General features: G+C 46.6%; 1 protein-coding gene and 1 non-coding gene across 2 annotated transcripts in view; one reads left to right on the top strand and one right to left on the bottom strand.

The window, feature by feature from the left end:
* LOC144279944 (IgGFc-binding protein-like) overlaps window positions 1–14,759 on the bottom strand; it is a 63,304-nt gene that overhangs the window by 13,218 nt on the left and 35,327 nt on the right. The window contains exons 18-20 of the mRNA XM_077841648.1: window positions 13,369–13,697; window positions 12,184–12,838; window positions 10,668–10,996 (exon numbers count right to left, since the gene is read on the bottom strand). Of these exons, the coding sequence (XP_077697774.1) occupies window positions 10,668–10,996; window positions 12,184–12,838; window positions 13,369–13,697 (1,313 nt within the window). The remainder of the gene's footprint in view (window positions 1–10,667; window positions 10,997–12,183; window positions 12,839–13,368; window positions 13,698–14,759) is intronic.
* On the top strand, window positions 11,155–11,228 carry TRNAI-AAU (transfer RNA isoleucine (anticodon AAU)). Its single transcript has one exon. It is a non-coding gene; the product is annotated as a tRNA-Ile (tRNA).

Below are 14,759 nucleotides of genomic sequence, written 5' to 3'. Positions count from 1 at the left end.
CCTGACTGATAGCCATCACTTTTTACCCATTCCTTACTCAGAAAGAACCAGTGAAATCAATCGAGTTGGCCTGAATATATTAAGAACAGGTTCGACAAACACCTGTCAAGGATGGTCTCGCTATACTTAATATTGCCTCAGCCCAGGGAGATGGACTTAGATGACCTCTGGAGGTGCCTTCTGGCCCTACATTTTTAGAATTCTGTATAGAGCACTTATCTATCTACAATATCTACCTACAGTATCTGTCTGTCTGCAGAATTCTCTATGTCTATCTACCCATCCACACTACCTAGCTATATGACTAGTCACCTAAAGAATCTAACCATCCATCCATCCATCAATCAATCGACCCACCCACCGATCTCTCTGTCCACATTATCTAGCTCTATTATATACCCACCCACAGGATTTACCCACAATATCTGATTATCTAGAGGTGTCTAATATGCAACCCATCTGATATATTTGTATGACACATTGGGAATCTCCAGAATCTAAGCTTTCAATTTCATTTTTTTTATTTATTTATATATTGAATTGTTTGTTTGTTTGTTAAAAATAATTTTTTGGCCTTTATGGCTGCAAGGAAAACCTTCCAAATGTGCCCCAAGTGTGACTAGTTCGGCAATATCTGCCTGAGTCTGCAGAGAGCCTGAAATGATGACCCCCAATGGTGTAAACTGCACTGCCCATACTAAGCGGATCAGAGCATCAGCTGTAAACCCCATGGATAACACTTCAGAGACAACACTAGCTATTTAAGTCCTATGTGGCAAAAGTGCTTCCCCCACATAGAATTATAGAATCATAGGACTAGAAAGGACCTCGAAGGTCATCTAATGTGATCCCCTGCACTCATGGCAGGACTAAGTATTATCTAGATCATCCCTGAGAGGTGTTTGTCTAACCTGCTCTTAAAAATCTCTCATGACGAGATTCCACAACCTCCCTAGGCAATTTATTCCGGTACTTAACCACCCTGACAGTTAGGAAGTTTTTCCTAATGTCCAACCTAAACCGCCCTTGTTTAATATGGATGGGGGGTGTTCAGCTGTTGTGACCTGCACTGGATGTGCTGTTTGTCTTTCTTCCACAGGACAGAAGCGACTTTGTCTGTACAAAGTGCAAGCTGGTCTCCATATTGGAAGAGAAGGTTCAAGGTCTGGAGCAACAGGTATCAACCCTGCATTGCATAAGAGAAACTGAAGATTTCCTGGACAGACGTCAGGATATGCTTCTACGGGCACAAGGTCCTGAAGATTCAGAGCAGGCTGCACATCAGGGACAGGAGGATGGTGATGAAATTTGGCATCATGTGACCTCCAGAAGAAAAAAGTCCATGTACCAGCAACGCAGATACAGGTAAGTAACCGTTTTCATGTTCTCTCCACAGGTACTAATGCGGAGAGTGGACCCATGATACATCTGAGGGAAGGGAGCAGAAGGAGACTCTGCCGATTGGAAGGCATGAGATGCACTGTCCTAGGGATGGGGGTTCTACGACTACCGCTCCCAAGAGAAGGAGGCGGGTGGTGGTGGTCAGGGACTCTCTCCTCAGGGGGACTGAGTCATCTATCTGCCGCCCCGACCGAGAAAACCGAGAAGTCTGCTGCTTGCCAGGAGCTAAGATTCGCGATGTGACAGAGAGACTGCTGACACTCATCAAGCCCTCGGATTGATATCCCTTCCTGCTTCTCCACATGGGCACCAATGATACTGCCAAGAATGACCTTGAGCGGGTCACTGCAGACTACGTGGCTCTAGGAAGAAGGATATAGGAGTTTGAGGCGCAAGTGCTGTTCTCATCCATCCTCCCCGTGGAAGGAAAAGGCCTGGGTAGAGACCGTCGAATCGTGGAAGTCAACGAATGGCTACACAGGTGGTGTCGGAGAGAAGGCTTTGGATTCTTTGACCATGGGATGGTGTTCCAAGAAGGAGTGCTAGGCAGAAATGGGCTCCACCTAATGAAAAGAGGGAAGAGCATCTTCGCAAGCAGGCTGGCTAACCTAGTGAGGAGGGCTTTAAACTAGGTTCACCGGGGGAAGGAGACCAAAACCCTGAGGTAAGTGGGGAAGTGGGATACCGGAAGGAAGCACGAGCAGAAGCGCGTGAGAGGGGAGGGCTCCTGCCTCATACTGAGAAAGAGGGGCGATCAGCGGGTTATCTCAAGTGCCTATATACAAATGCATGAAGCCTGGAAAACAAGCAGGGAGAACTGGAAGTCCTGGCAAAGTCAAGGAATTATGATGTGATTGGAATAACAGAGACTTGGTGGGATAACTCACATGACTGCAGTACTGTCATGGATGGATATAAGCTGTTCAGGAAGGACAGGCAGAGCAGAAAAGGTGGGGGAGTTGCACTGTATGTAAGGGAGCAGTATGACTGCTCAGAGCTCAAGTATGAAACTGCAGAAAAACTTGAGAGTCTCTGAATTAAGTTTAGAAGTGTGAGCAACAAGGGTGATGTCATGGTGGGAGTCTACTATAGACCACCGGACCAGGGGGATGAGGTGGACCAGGCTTTCTTCCAGCAACTCGCAGAAGTTACTAGATCGCAGGCCCTGGTTCTCATGGGAGACTTCAATCACCCTGATATCTGCTGGGAGAGCAATACAGAGGTGTACAGACAATCCAGGAAATTTTTGGAAAATGTAGGGGACAATTTCCTGGTGCAAGTGCTGGAAGAACCAACTAGGGGCAGAGCTCTTTTTGACCTGCTGCTCCCAAACCGGGAAGAATTAGTAGGGGAAGCAAAAGTGGATGGGAACCTGGGAGGCAGTGACCATGAGATGGTCGATTTCAGGATCCTGACACAAGGAAGAAAGGAAAGCAGCAGAATACGGCCCCTGGACTTCAGAAAAGCAGACATTGACTCCCTCCGGGAACTGATGGGCAAGATCCTTTGGGAGTATAACATGAGGGGGAAAGGAGTCCAGGAGAGCTGGCTGTATTTTAAAGAATCCTTATTGAGGTTACAGGGACAAACCATCCCGATGTGTAGAAAGAATGAAAATATGGCAGGCAACCAGCTTGGCTTAACAGTGAAATCCTTGCTGAGCTTAAATACAAAAAAGAAGCTTACAAGAAGTGGAAGATTGGACAAATGACCAAGGATGAGTATAAAAATATTGCTCGGGGATACAGGAGTGAAATCAGGAAGGCCAAATCACACCTGGAGTTGCAGCTAGCAAGAGATGTTAAGAGTAAGAAGAAGGGTTTCTTCAGGTATGTTAGCAACAAGAAGAAAGTCCAGGAAAGTGTGGGCCCCTTACTGAATGAGGGAGGCAACCTAGTGACAGAGGATGTGGAAAAAGCTAATGTACTCAATGCTTTTTTTGCCTGTCTTCACGAACAAGGTCAGCTCTCAGACTGCTGCACTGGGCAGCACAGCATGGGGAGGAGGTGACCAGCCCTCTGTGGAGAAAGAAGTGGTTTGGGACTATTTAGAAAAGCTTGACATGCACAAGTCCATGGGGCCAGATGCGTTGCATCCAAGAGTGCTAAAGGAGTTGGCGGCTGTGATTGCAGAGCCATTGGCCATCCTCTTTGAAAACTCATGGCGATCTGGGGAAGTCCCAGACGACTGGAAAAAGGCTAATGTAGTGCCCATCTTTAAAAAAGGGAAGAAGGAGGATCCTGGGAACTACAAGCCAGTCAGCCTCACCTCAGTCCCTGGAAAAATCATGGAGCAGGTCCTCAAGGAATCAATTCTGAAGCACTTAGAGGAGAGGAAAGTGATCAGGAACAGTCAGCATGGATTCACCAAGGGCAAGTCATGCCTGACTAATCTAATTGCCTTCTATGACAAGATAACTGGCTCTGTGGATGAAGGGAAAGCAGCGGACGTGTTGTTCCTTGACTTTGGCAAAGCTTTTGACACTGTCTCCCACAGTATTCTTGCCAGCAAGTTAAAGAAGTATGGGCTGGATGAATGGACTATAAGGTGGATAGAAAGTTGGCTAGATTGTCGGGCTCAATGGGGTAGTGATCAATGGCTCCATATCTAGTTGGCAGCCGGTATCAAGTGGAGTGCCCCAAGGGTCAGTCCTGGGGCCGGTTTTGTTCAATATCTTCATAAATGATCTGGAGGATGGTGTGGATTGCACCCTCAGCAAGTTTGCAAATGACACTAAACTGGGAGGAGAGGTAGATATGCTGGAGGGTAGGGATAGCATACAGAGGGACCTAGACAAATTGGAGGATTGGGCCAAAAGAAATCTGATGAGGTTCAACAAGGACAAGTGCAGAGTCCTGCACTTAGGACGGAAGAATCCAGTGCACCACTACCGACTAGGGACCGAATGGCTCAGCAGCAGTTCTGCAGAAAAGGACCTAGGGGTGACAGTGGATGAGAAGCTGGATATGAGTCAACAGTGTGCCCTTGTCGCCAAGAAGGCAAATGGCATTTTGGGATGTATAAGTAGGGGCATTGCCAGCAGATCGAGGGACGTGATCGTTCCCCTCTATTCGACACTGGTGAGGCCTCATCTGGAGTACTGTGTCCAGTTTTGGGCCCCACACTACAAGAAGGATGTGGAAAAATTGAAAAGAGTCCAGAAGAGGGCAACAAAAATGATTAGGGGACTGGAACACATGAGTTATGAGGAGAGGCTGAGGGAACCGGGGATGTTTAGTCTGCGGAAGAGAAGAATGAGGGGGGATTTGATAGCTGCTTTGAACTACCTGAAAGGGGGTTTCAAAGAGGATGGCTCTAGAATGTTCTCAGTGGTAGCAGATGACAGAACAAGGAGTAATGGTCTCAAGTTGCAGTGGGGGAGGTTTAGGTTGGATATTAGGAAAAGCTTTTTCACTAAGAGGGTGGTGGAAACACTGGAATGCGTTACCTAGGGAGGTGGTGGAATCTCCTTCCTTAGAAGTTTTTAAGGTCAGGCTTGACAAAGCCCTGGCTAGGATGATTTAATTGGGGATCAATCCTGCTTTGAGCAGGGGGTTGGACTAGATGACCTCCTGAGGTCCCTTCCAACCCTGATATTCTATGATTCTATGATTCTATGAAACCCATTGCTTCTTGTCCTGTCTTCAGATGTTAACGAGAACAATTTATCTCCCTCCTCCTTCTAACAACCTTTTATTATTCTTGAAAACTGTTATGTCCCCTCTCAGTCTTCTCTTCTCCAGACTAAACAAATCCAATTTTTTTAAATCTTCCCTCATAGGTCATGTTTTCTAGACCTTTAATCATGTTTGTTGCTCTTCTGTGGGCTTTCTCCAATTTGTCCACATCTTTCCTGAAATGTGGTGCCCAGAACTGGACACAGTACTCCAGTTGAGGCCTAATCAGTGTGGAGTAGAGTGTAAGGGAATGTCCACACTGGCAAGTTTCTATGCAACAAGTTATACCACTTTTATTTAAGTGCTGGAATTAAACCGCTGTTGCGTGTCCACACTGTGCTCCTCAGGACAGTGGAGTGCATCCACATTAGCAGCTCTTGCAATGGCAAAGAGAGCAGTGCATTGTGGTAGCTACCCCACTGTGCAACTGGCCGGAGGGTGCTTTGGGAAGAGTTTGCAATGCCTCATGCAGCTGGCACAGCGTCACATGATGCAGGTTTCCCAATCCCATTGTTCCATGGGCATCCTACTACGTTGCCAGCAGCTTTTCAACTGAACTGGGGAAGACGCAGTGTGTGTGCGTGTGTGTGTGCGTGTGTGTGTGTTGAGGGGGGACAGTGTGTTTTGGGGGACAGAGAGTGTGTCAGCATGCTGTCTTGTAAGTTCAGACAGTAGCAGGAAGCAACCAGTCCTGAGGCAGGGGGAGGGGGAAACCCCCGACATCAGCTCCTGCCTCCCTCCCCAGCTCTCTGCACGCAATCTGTCTGTCTCTCTCTCTCTCACACACACACACACATACACCTCTGTCTTCAACAGCAGGAGCATTCCACATTAATGGTTTGCTCAGCACAGCACGCAAGGGCTGTCAGAAATGGAGCTTTGTAAGGGGAGGGGTGCATGTCTCCAGGGCAGCCGAGTTCAAATCAATGAGGACAGCGGCCCCTTGAGGGATTATGGGACACTTCCAGAGGCCAATCGATTGTTTTCTTTGCTGTAATGTGTTTACACTGCCAATACAGCGCTGGAGCTGCTGTGCTTTAAGGCTTACGACTCTCGTCGAGGCGGTTTTTTTGCAATGCTGCAGCTGAGGAGTTTCTGCGCACTAAGTGGCTTGGCAGTGTGTGCAGCTTGGGAGTTACATCGCAGAAAGCTGCTTTACTGCGCAGTAACTTCCCTGTGTAGACAAAGCCAAATAATTACTTCTTGTGTCTTGCTTACAATGCTTCTGCTAATACATCCTAGAGTGTTTGCTTTTTTTGCAGCAGCGAATCGTGGCATGTACAAATGCAATTTTGGGTTGCAGTAACAGAGGCATAGCATGCAAGTCACGGGCGGGGATAGTATTGCTCTACTTGGCGCTGGTTAGGCCTCAGCTGGAGTATAGAATCATAGAATCATAGAATATCAGGGTTGGAAGGGACCCCAGAAGGTCATCTAGTCCAACTCCCTGCTCGAAGCAGGACCAATTCCCAGTTAAATCATCCCAGCCAGGGCTTTGTCAAGCCTGACCTTAAAAACCTCTAAGGAAGGAGATTCTACCACCTCCCTAGGTAACGCATTCCAGTGTTTCACCACCCTCTTAGTGAAAAAGTTTTTCCTAATATCCAATCTAAACCTCCCCCACTGCAACTTGAGACCATTACTCCTCGTTCTGTCATCTGCTACCATTGAGAACAGTCTAGAGCCATCCTCTTTGGAACCCCCTTTCAGGTAGTTGAAAGCAGCTATCAAATCCCCCCTCATTCTTCTCTTCTGCAGGCTAAACAATCCCAGCTCCCTCAGCCTCTCCTCATAAGTCATGTGTTCTAGACCCCTAATCATTTTTGTTGCCCTTCGCTAGACTCTCTCCAATTTATCCACATCCTTCTTGTAGTGTGGGGCCCAAAACTGGACACAGTACTCCAGATGAGGCCTCACCAATGTTGAATAGAGGGGAACGATCACGTCCCTCAATCTGCTCGCTATGCCCCTACTTATACATCCCAAAATGCCATTGGCCTTCTTGGCAATAAGGGCACACTGCTGACTCATATCCAGCTTCTCGTCCACTGTCACCCCCAGGTCCTTTTCCGCAGAACTGCTGCCTAGCCATTCGGTCCCTAGTCTGTAGCGGTGCATTGGATTCTTCCATCCTAAGTGCAGGACCCTGCACTTATCCTTATTGAACCTCATCAGATTTCTTTTGGCCCAATCCTCCAATTTGTCTAGGTCCTTCTGTATCCTATCCCTCCCCTCCAGCGTATCTACCACTCCTCCCAGTTTAGTATCATCCGCAAATTTGCTGAGAGTGCAATCCACACCATCCTCCAGATCATTTATGAAGATATTGAACAAAACCGGTCCCAGGACTGACCCTTGGGGCACTCCACTTGATACCGGCTGCCAACTAGACATGGAGCCATTGATCACTACCCGTTGAGCCCGACAATCTAGCCAGCTTTCTACCCACCTTATAGTGCATTCATCCAGCCCATACTTCCTTAACTTGCTGACAAGAATACTGTGGGAGACCGTGTCAAAAGCTTTGCTAAAGTCAAGAAACAATACATCCACTGCTTTCCCTTCATCCACAGAACCAGTAATCTCATCATAGAAGGCGATTAGATTAGTCAGGCATGACCTTCCCTTGGTGAATCCATGCTGGCTGTTCCTGATCACTTTCCTCTCATGCAAGTGCATCAGGATTGATTCTTTGAGGACCTGCTCCATGATTTTTCCAGGGACTGAGGTGAGGCTGACTGGCCTGTAGTACTGCATCCAATTTTGGTCACTGCTGTATAGGAAGGATGTAGAGAAACTGGAAAGGATCCAGAGGCGAGCGACAAAGATAATCAAAGGGATGGAATGCAAGTCATATGAGTAAGGCTACGTTTTAGGATTTTTAGTAAAAGTCATGGACAGGTCATGGGCAATAAACAAAAAGTCACGGCCCCCTGACCTGTCCATGGCTTTTATAAAAAATACCTGTGACTATGTCTTACCTGCTGGGAGGGGGGCGCTCCTGAAGACTGCAGCTGGGGGGAGCTGCTGGAGGAAGCAGCGCAGGGCAATGTTTTGGCTCGGGGGGCAGCGCAGGCCCTGCTACAGCTGGAGGGGGGTGCGGCCTGGGGCCCCACCGCTGCTGGTCCGGGCAGGGGAGGCCTGGGGCCCCGCTGCCACCACCGCTGGTCCCGGACCACTGCACCAGGGCAGCACTGGGGACCAGTTGCCTGGGGCTCCCAGAGCAGCGCCTCGTGCGGCTGGCCCCGGTGCTTCCCCAGCTGCTGGGTGGTCCTGGGGTCAGCTGCACCAGTGCTGCAAAATTCACGGAGGTCATGGAAAGTCACAGAAGCCATGACTTCTGTGACCTCCGTGAATGATTCGCAGCCTTACATATGAGCAAAGGCTGAAGGAACTGGGTATGTTTCCTTTGCAAAAGAGGAGATCAAGGGGGAATGTGATAGCCACCTTCAAATACTTTAAAGGCTGCCTAAAAAAGATGGAGAAAAGTTGTTATTTCTTGCCACAGAGGGCAGGACAAGAGGCAATGCATTCAAACTACAGCAGAGCAGATTTAGATTAAATCAGGAAAAACTCCCGAACCGAAAGAAGAGTAGGACAATGCAACAGACTGTTTAGCAAGGTTGTGGAATCTCCTTCACAGAAAGTTTCAAAAGTTTTCATCTCTCTTGGATGGTTTAGAACCAACAAATCCTGCATCATGGCAGGGAGTTAGACTAGATGATCCTTGAGGTCCCTTCTAACTCTATGGCTTTATGATTCTTTGTGTGGGATAAGCGTCCCAACACACCCTGGTCATTTTAACAGACCAAATGGGGCAAACACTGGGGCGGAAGCATCTTGTGTAGAGAACTGGGGGTTGCTACAGAGAATGAGATACAAAGAAAAGGATGAAGGAGATTCACACAGACAGGTCAGGAAAAGAGAATCAGAAAAAGGAAAATGCTGAAAATAGAGGAAAAAAGGGCAGAAATATATCTGAGCCTCAAATGGAGCAAATTTTCTCACTGTACAATGAACGGAACAGGAAGGAAATGAACAATAAATACATAAATAAAAATTTAGTTCCTTCTAGAGATGTGCAAATAATAGATTAGTAATTACGAAAAAATTAGGAAAAAAATTGTTTCAGTTGAACTGAAAAAAAAATCACATTTTTTGGTGAAAAGTGGAAAGAAAATTGTTTCAGGTCGAACAAACCATTTCAGTCCAATTTCAAGCATTTTTTAAAATATTTTCAATTTGAAAAAAAATTAAAGGAAGTTTTGAAATAAAACGTCATTTCAAATTAAAAAACTGAAACGTTTTATTTCAAAAATGTTGAAACAAAACCTTTCAGTTTTTTTAGATTTTTTTTCCTCAGCCAAAATAAGTTGTTGAAACAGATGCAAATTCATGAAAGGTTTCAGTGCACAGAATCTGCATTTTTCGCCAAACAAATATTTTGGATGAAAAGTGTTGCCCAGCTCTAGTTAAGAACAGAAGAACGGACATCCTGAGTCAGACCAATGGTCCATCTAGCCAGATATCCTCTCTTTCCACAGTGGCCAATGCCACGTGCTTCAGAGTGAATGAACAGAAAAGGACAACCATTGAGTGAACCGTCCCATCGTCCACTCACAACTTCTGGTAGTCAGAGACTAGGGATACCCAGAGCATGGGGTTGCATTCCTGATCATCTTGGCTAATAGTTATTGATGGACCTATACGCCAGGAACTTTTCTATCTCTTTTTTGAACCCCATTATAGTTTTGGCCATCATCCTCTGGCAATGAGTTCCACAGGTTGACTGTGCGCTGTGTGAAGAAGTATTTCCTTTTGTTTGTTTTAAACCTGCTGCCTATTAATTTCATTGGGTGACCTCTGGTACTTGTGTTATGTGAAGGAATAAATAACACTTCCTTATGCACTTTCTCCACACCAGTCATGATTTTATAGACCTCCATCATATCCCCCCTTAGTCGTCTCTTTTCCACGCTGAAAAGTCCCAGTCTTTTGAATCGCTCTTCATTTGGAAGCTGTTCCATACTTCTAATAATTTTTGTTGCCCTTCTCTGTACCTTTTCCAATTCTAATATAACTCTTTTAGATGGGGCATTCAGAACTGCACACAGTATTCCAGGTGTGGAGACTATATTCTCCTTTTGATCTCTGTGCAAACTTCTGACAGGCCATTCTGCTGTGCATATTGGGGAGTATATAGTCCTGAATGTACACTTGACACATGCACCATAACTAAATGTAGAATTCAGTCCTCTACTGAGACGTGTGATCTATGCCACCTACTCCCATTGATTTCAATGGAGTCATGATTTCACCTCCAGTATCTACCTATCGAACACTCCTTTCTTTCTCTGTCCCTTATATAAGAGGGAGAGCCTTCTCCCATGCATCTTCTAACACCTGAAACAACAGCCCCACCTTGTCAAGGTTAGAAACGTCACCTGAAAACACCTTTCTTCCCAGTTGCCTGTGTCTTTCTCTCTCACATCTCCTGATTCTAGGATACCATTTCTGTGGGATAGACACTATGCCAAATCACTGTGTGTTATAAGTCCAAAAGGTGCAGACCTGAAATTGGAGACTTACCCGGACTTTGCCAACTTCCCTCTTGTAGATGGAGATGTTGTACCCATAGACATAGATGTTAGTCACTCGCAGAAAGGAGATGGCCTGGCTCCCCCTGTTATCATTCTTCTCATCGATGGTAAAGGGTTCCAGGGAGTGGTCGTGGCCACAGTACTTGGCGATGGTGTAGGTGCAGGTGCCCTGGAAGTCAAACTTCAGGCCATCAAAGGTGTGATAATGCGGGTCCCCCCAGCCCCAGCAAATTCCCACGTAGTCGGGAACACATGTCGCGTGGCCATCCTCTGTCTTGCACGTCTCCTTGGTCCGGCATTTCAGTGATTTGCAGGTTTCTGAAAGGAGAAAGCCCGGTCACATCAACAGAGTGTGGGACTCAAGTCAAATGTGTAGGCCGGGGAGCAAGATCTGCCATGAGCACAGCATTCATGCAGAACCAACTGAACCAACCAAGGCGTTCTGAAGATACTCAACATCAGATAGATAATCACATGGCTAGTTAGCTCAGCTGGTTAGAGCGTGGTGCTAATAATGCCAAGGTCACGGGTTCGAGCCCCGTTTGGGTCATAGTTATTTCGGCGGGAGGGATAGCTCAGTGGTTTGAGCATTGACCTGCTAAACCCAGGGCTGTGAGTTCAATACTTGAGGGGGCCATTTAGGGATCTGGAGCAAAAATAATTGGGGATTGGTCCTGCTTTGAGCAGGGGGTTGAAACATAGAATATCAGGATTGGAAGGGACCTCAGGAGGTCATCTAGTCCAACCCCCTGCTCAAAGCAGGACCAATCTCCAACTAAATCATCCCAGCCAGGGCTTTGTCAAACCTGACCTTAAAAACTTCCAAGGAAGGAGATTCCACCACCTCCCTAGGTAACATATTCCAGTGCTTCACCACCCTCCTAGTGAAAAAGTTTTTCTAATATCCAACCTAAACCTCCCCCACTGCAACTTGAGACCATTACTCCTTGTTCTGTCATCTGCTACCATTGAGAACATTCTAGAGCCATCCTCTTTGGAACCCCCTTTCAGGTAGTTGAAAGCAGCTATCAAATCCCCCCTCACTCTTCTCGTCTTGCAGACTAAACAATCCCAGTTCCCTCAGCCTCTCCTCATAACTCATGTGTTCCAGTCCCCTAATCATTTTTGTTGCTCTCCGCTGGATGTTTTCCAATTTTTTCACATCTTTCTAGAGGACACAGTACTCTAGATGAAGCCTCACCAATGTTGAATAGAGGGGAATGATCACATCCCTTGATCTGCTGGCAATGCCCCTACTGATACAGCCCAAAATGCTATTGGCCTTCTTGGCAAGAAGGGCACCCTGTTGACTCATATCCAACTTCTCGTCCACTGTTTTCTGCATTCTTTCAGGCTTGTGAGTTCTTTGAGAGGAGACTACAAGGGTACACTTAACCAAACAAAGGAAACCCTGCAGAATAGGGGGAGCTCTACCCTAAGAATCAGTGCAGACCCCAATGCCCCACGAACCTGGATATTCCCATCCCCACGCTCAGGTCACTCACCATCCCCTACATCAACAGGGTAAACTGTCGGATTAGTCCCATTGCCACCTGTTTCGACAGAATACCAACCTCCAGATTCATCACAACTGGACGGTGTTCTCCAGTCATAGACAGTGACTCCATGGTGCCTGCAGGTGTCTGCGTAGGCCTCCAGCGCCTCACACAGAATGATCTTGTTCCCCTCATTGAGACACACATCATAGATGCAGTTGTCAAATACATCGTCGGGGCTCACCCTGGAGTGACACTCTCTGAAGGGCCCTCCCGGTGCTTTACTGATCACCCCACAGTGACTGTCATCCCCATACAGATCTCTCTTGTTCTCATCACACATTGGGCAAGTCTCTTGGCAATAATCCCAGCAAAAGGGGTCCCGGTCTTGGACTTTCCAACTGGCAGCCCAGCCCACGATGGAGGAGAGTTTGATGCCGTTGGAGGACATCATGTCGTCTTCTGGGTTCTGGTTGAAGTTCCCACAAAGACCACACATGGCACCATAATAGCTGCTGGGGAGGGTGATTTCCAGACGCCAGTTCTTGTTGTACCCCACCCGGAGACCAACGTCCGTCTGCATAACGGTGCTGAGGCCTTTCTGGTACAGTCTGATTTTACCATCTTTCAGCATCACCGGGAGACTGGTGATTACACCATTTAGCTAGTGACAGACAGGAGGGGAGGAACACGATGGGCATTATTCTTCTTTCATCCTCACTTGCTCTTACTCCAAATGTAGCCTCACCATTCATTTTGGCTGTTATTCATTGTCACTCTAACCAGCAGCAAGTAAAATAATGGTCAAATCCTAAATCACTGTTTACCCATTCCTAACTCAAGAAGAACAACTGAAATCAATCCAAAGTCCCGGAATAAACACAGTATTTATCTAGCTTCACTATCTACCTAAGGTATCTGTTTCCAGAATTCCCTATATCTCAATATAGATTCTACCTATCTGAAATATCTATCGATCTAGCCACAAAGTCTTGTTTTTCCTATCTATCTAGCTATCATAAGTTTTTCAAACATACAGATCATACCGATCAGATGTATTTATGTACTTGTATTCCCCACATGACATATTCAGCTGACGGCATCTGTTTGGGATTCTGTTTGAGTGAGACACTACACAAAAGTACTGTGCCTTGTAAGTCAAAAAGTGCCAGAGCCCTGAGCTGGGAGACTCACCCGGACTTTGCCAACTTCCCTCTTGTAGATGGAGATGTTGTACCCATAGATGTAGATGTTGGTCACCCGCAGAAAGGAGATATCCTGGCTCCCCCTGTTGTCATTCTTCTCATCAATGGTGAAAGGCTCCAGGGTGGCGTCGCTCCCACAGTATTTGGCCAGGGTGTAGGTGCAGGTGCCCTGGAAGTCAAACTTCAAACCATCGAAAGTTTGGTAGTGCATGTCCCCTGAGCCCAAGCAGGTTCCCTTGTAGTCAGGAATACACGCTGTGTGGCCATCCTCAGTCCGGCATGTCTCTTTGGTCCGGCATTTCAGAGCTTCGCAGACATCTGAAAGAAAAACTCTTGGTCATAGAAACATGGCAGGGAACTCAAGTCGAGTATCTAGGCTCCTAAATGCTACAGTAGTATAAATAAAATAACAATAATAATCTATATATAATAAAGCAGTAAGGCATGTAGCTATGCCATGCCAAGACTCCTGGACCATTGTGAGTTAGAGGTATCTCAACCAACCACTACCCTTATGCTACCTCTAGTTTGTATTCAACAATTTCATTGGTTGTAATGAGTCAGCAATATAAGGGAACTGCCTCACAGTTCTTTAAAGATTGATTCACCACCTGTACAACTTAACACAAACTCTCCACCGCAGTCCACATGCCCAAACAAATCAACACAAAATCCCCAAACATGATCCCCCAGACACACACCCCTCATTTGTCACCCACACAATTCAACACAAAATTCTTCAGGCCAGTCCCCCTGATACAAATTAACACAACCACCAACACAACAGCACAGTCAGAACATGATAACCCCAAATACATAGCTCCTCATCACAGCACACGCTCCTCTTTCACCACCTTCCAAAATTTCTCAACACAACACAAACACTTGCCCACCTATATTTAGACTTGCCTTCAAACAATAAATGTCAGTGGCAAAGCTGTGGGTTATCAATTAATAACGATAATAATAACATGGGAGAGCCAGACTGGTCACGAGCACAACCTTCACGCAGAACCAGCTTAGACACCCATTGCATGCTGAGTGGGTGGCAAGTCCATGATAGTCAACAGAACCTGGCTTGCTGCAAGTTATAGTCCCAATCCAGCAAAGAACTTAACCATATGAGTAGTTCCATTGAAATCAATGAGGCTACTCACACGCTTAAAGTTATTCATGTGCCTAAGTGCATATGTCTCTGATCCAGCAACATGCTGAGCACCCTCAATTAGCTGTTTCTGTGGCACTGAATTCATTGGTGAATCCCCATTGACTCCAGTGGGAATAGGATTTCAGTCCATAAGTCAGCAAGGGTTGCAGGTGCTAAGAGTCAAATTCTGAGAGGTTTAAGCACCTACAGATCCCATGCCTTTCACTGGGAGA

The sequence above is a fragment of the Eretmochelys imbricata genome, chromosome 24 (assembly GCF_965152235.1).
Source record: "Eretmochelys imbricata isolate rEreImb1 chromosome 24, rEreImb1.hap1, whole genome shotgun sequence".
Classification (NCBI taxonomy): Eukaryota; Metazoa; Chordata; order Testudines; family Cheloniidae; genus Eretmochelys; species Eretmochelys imbricata.
Note: the sequence above shows the minus strand (reverse complement) of the source record. Positions and strands in the feature narration are given on the sequence as shown.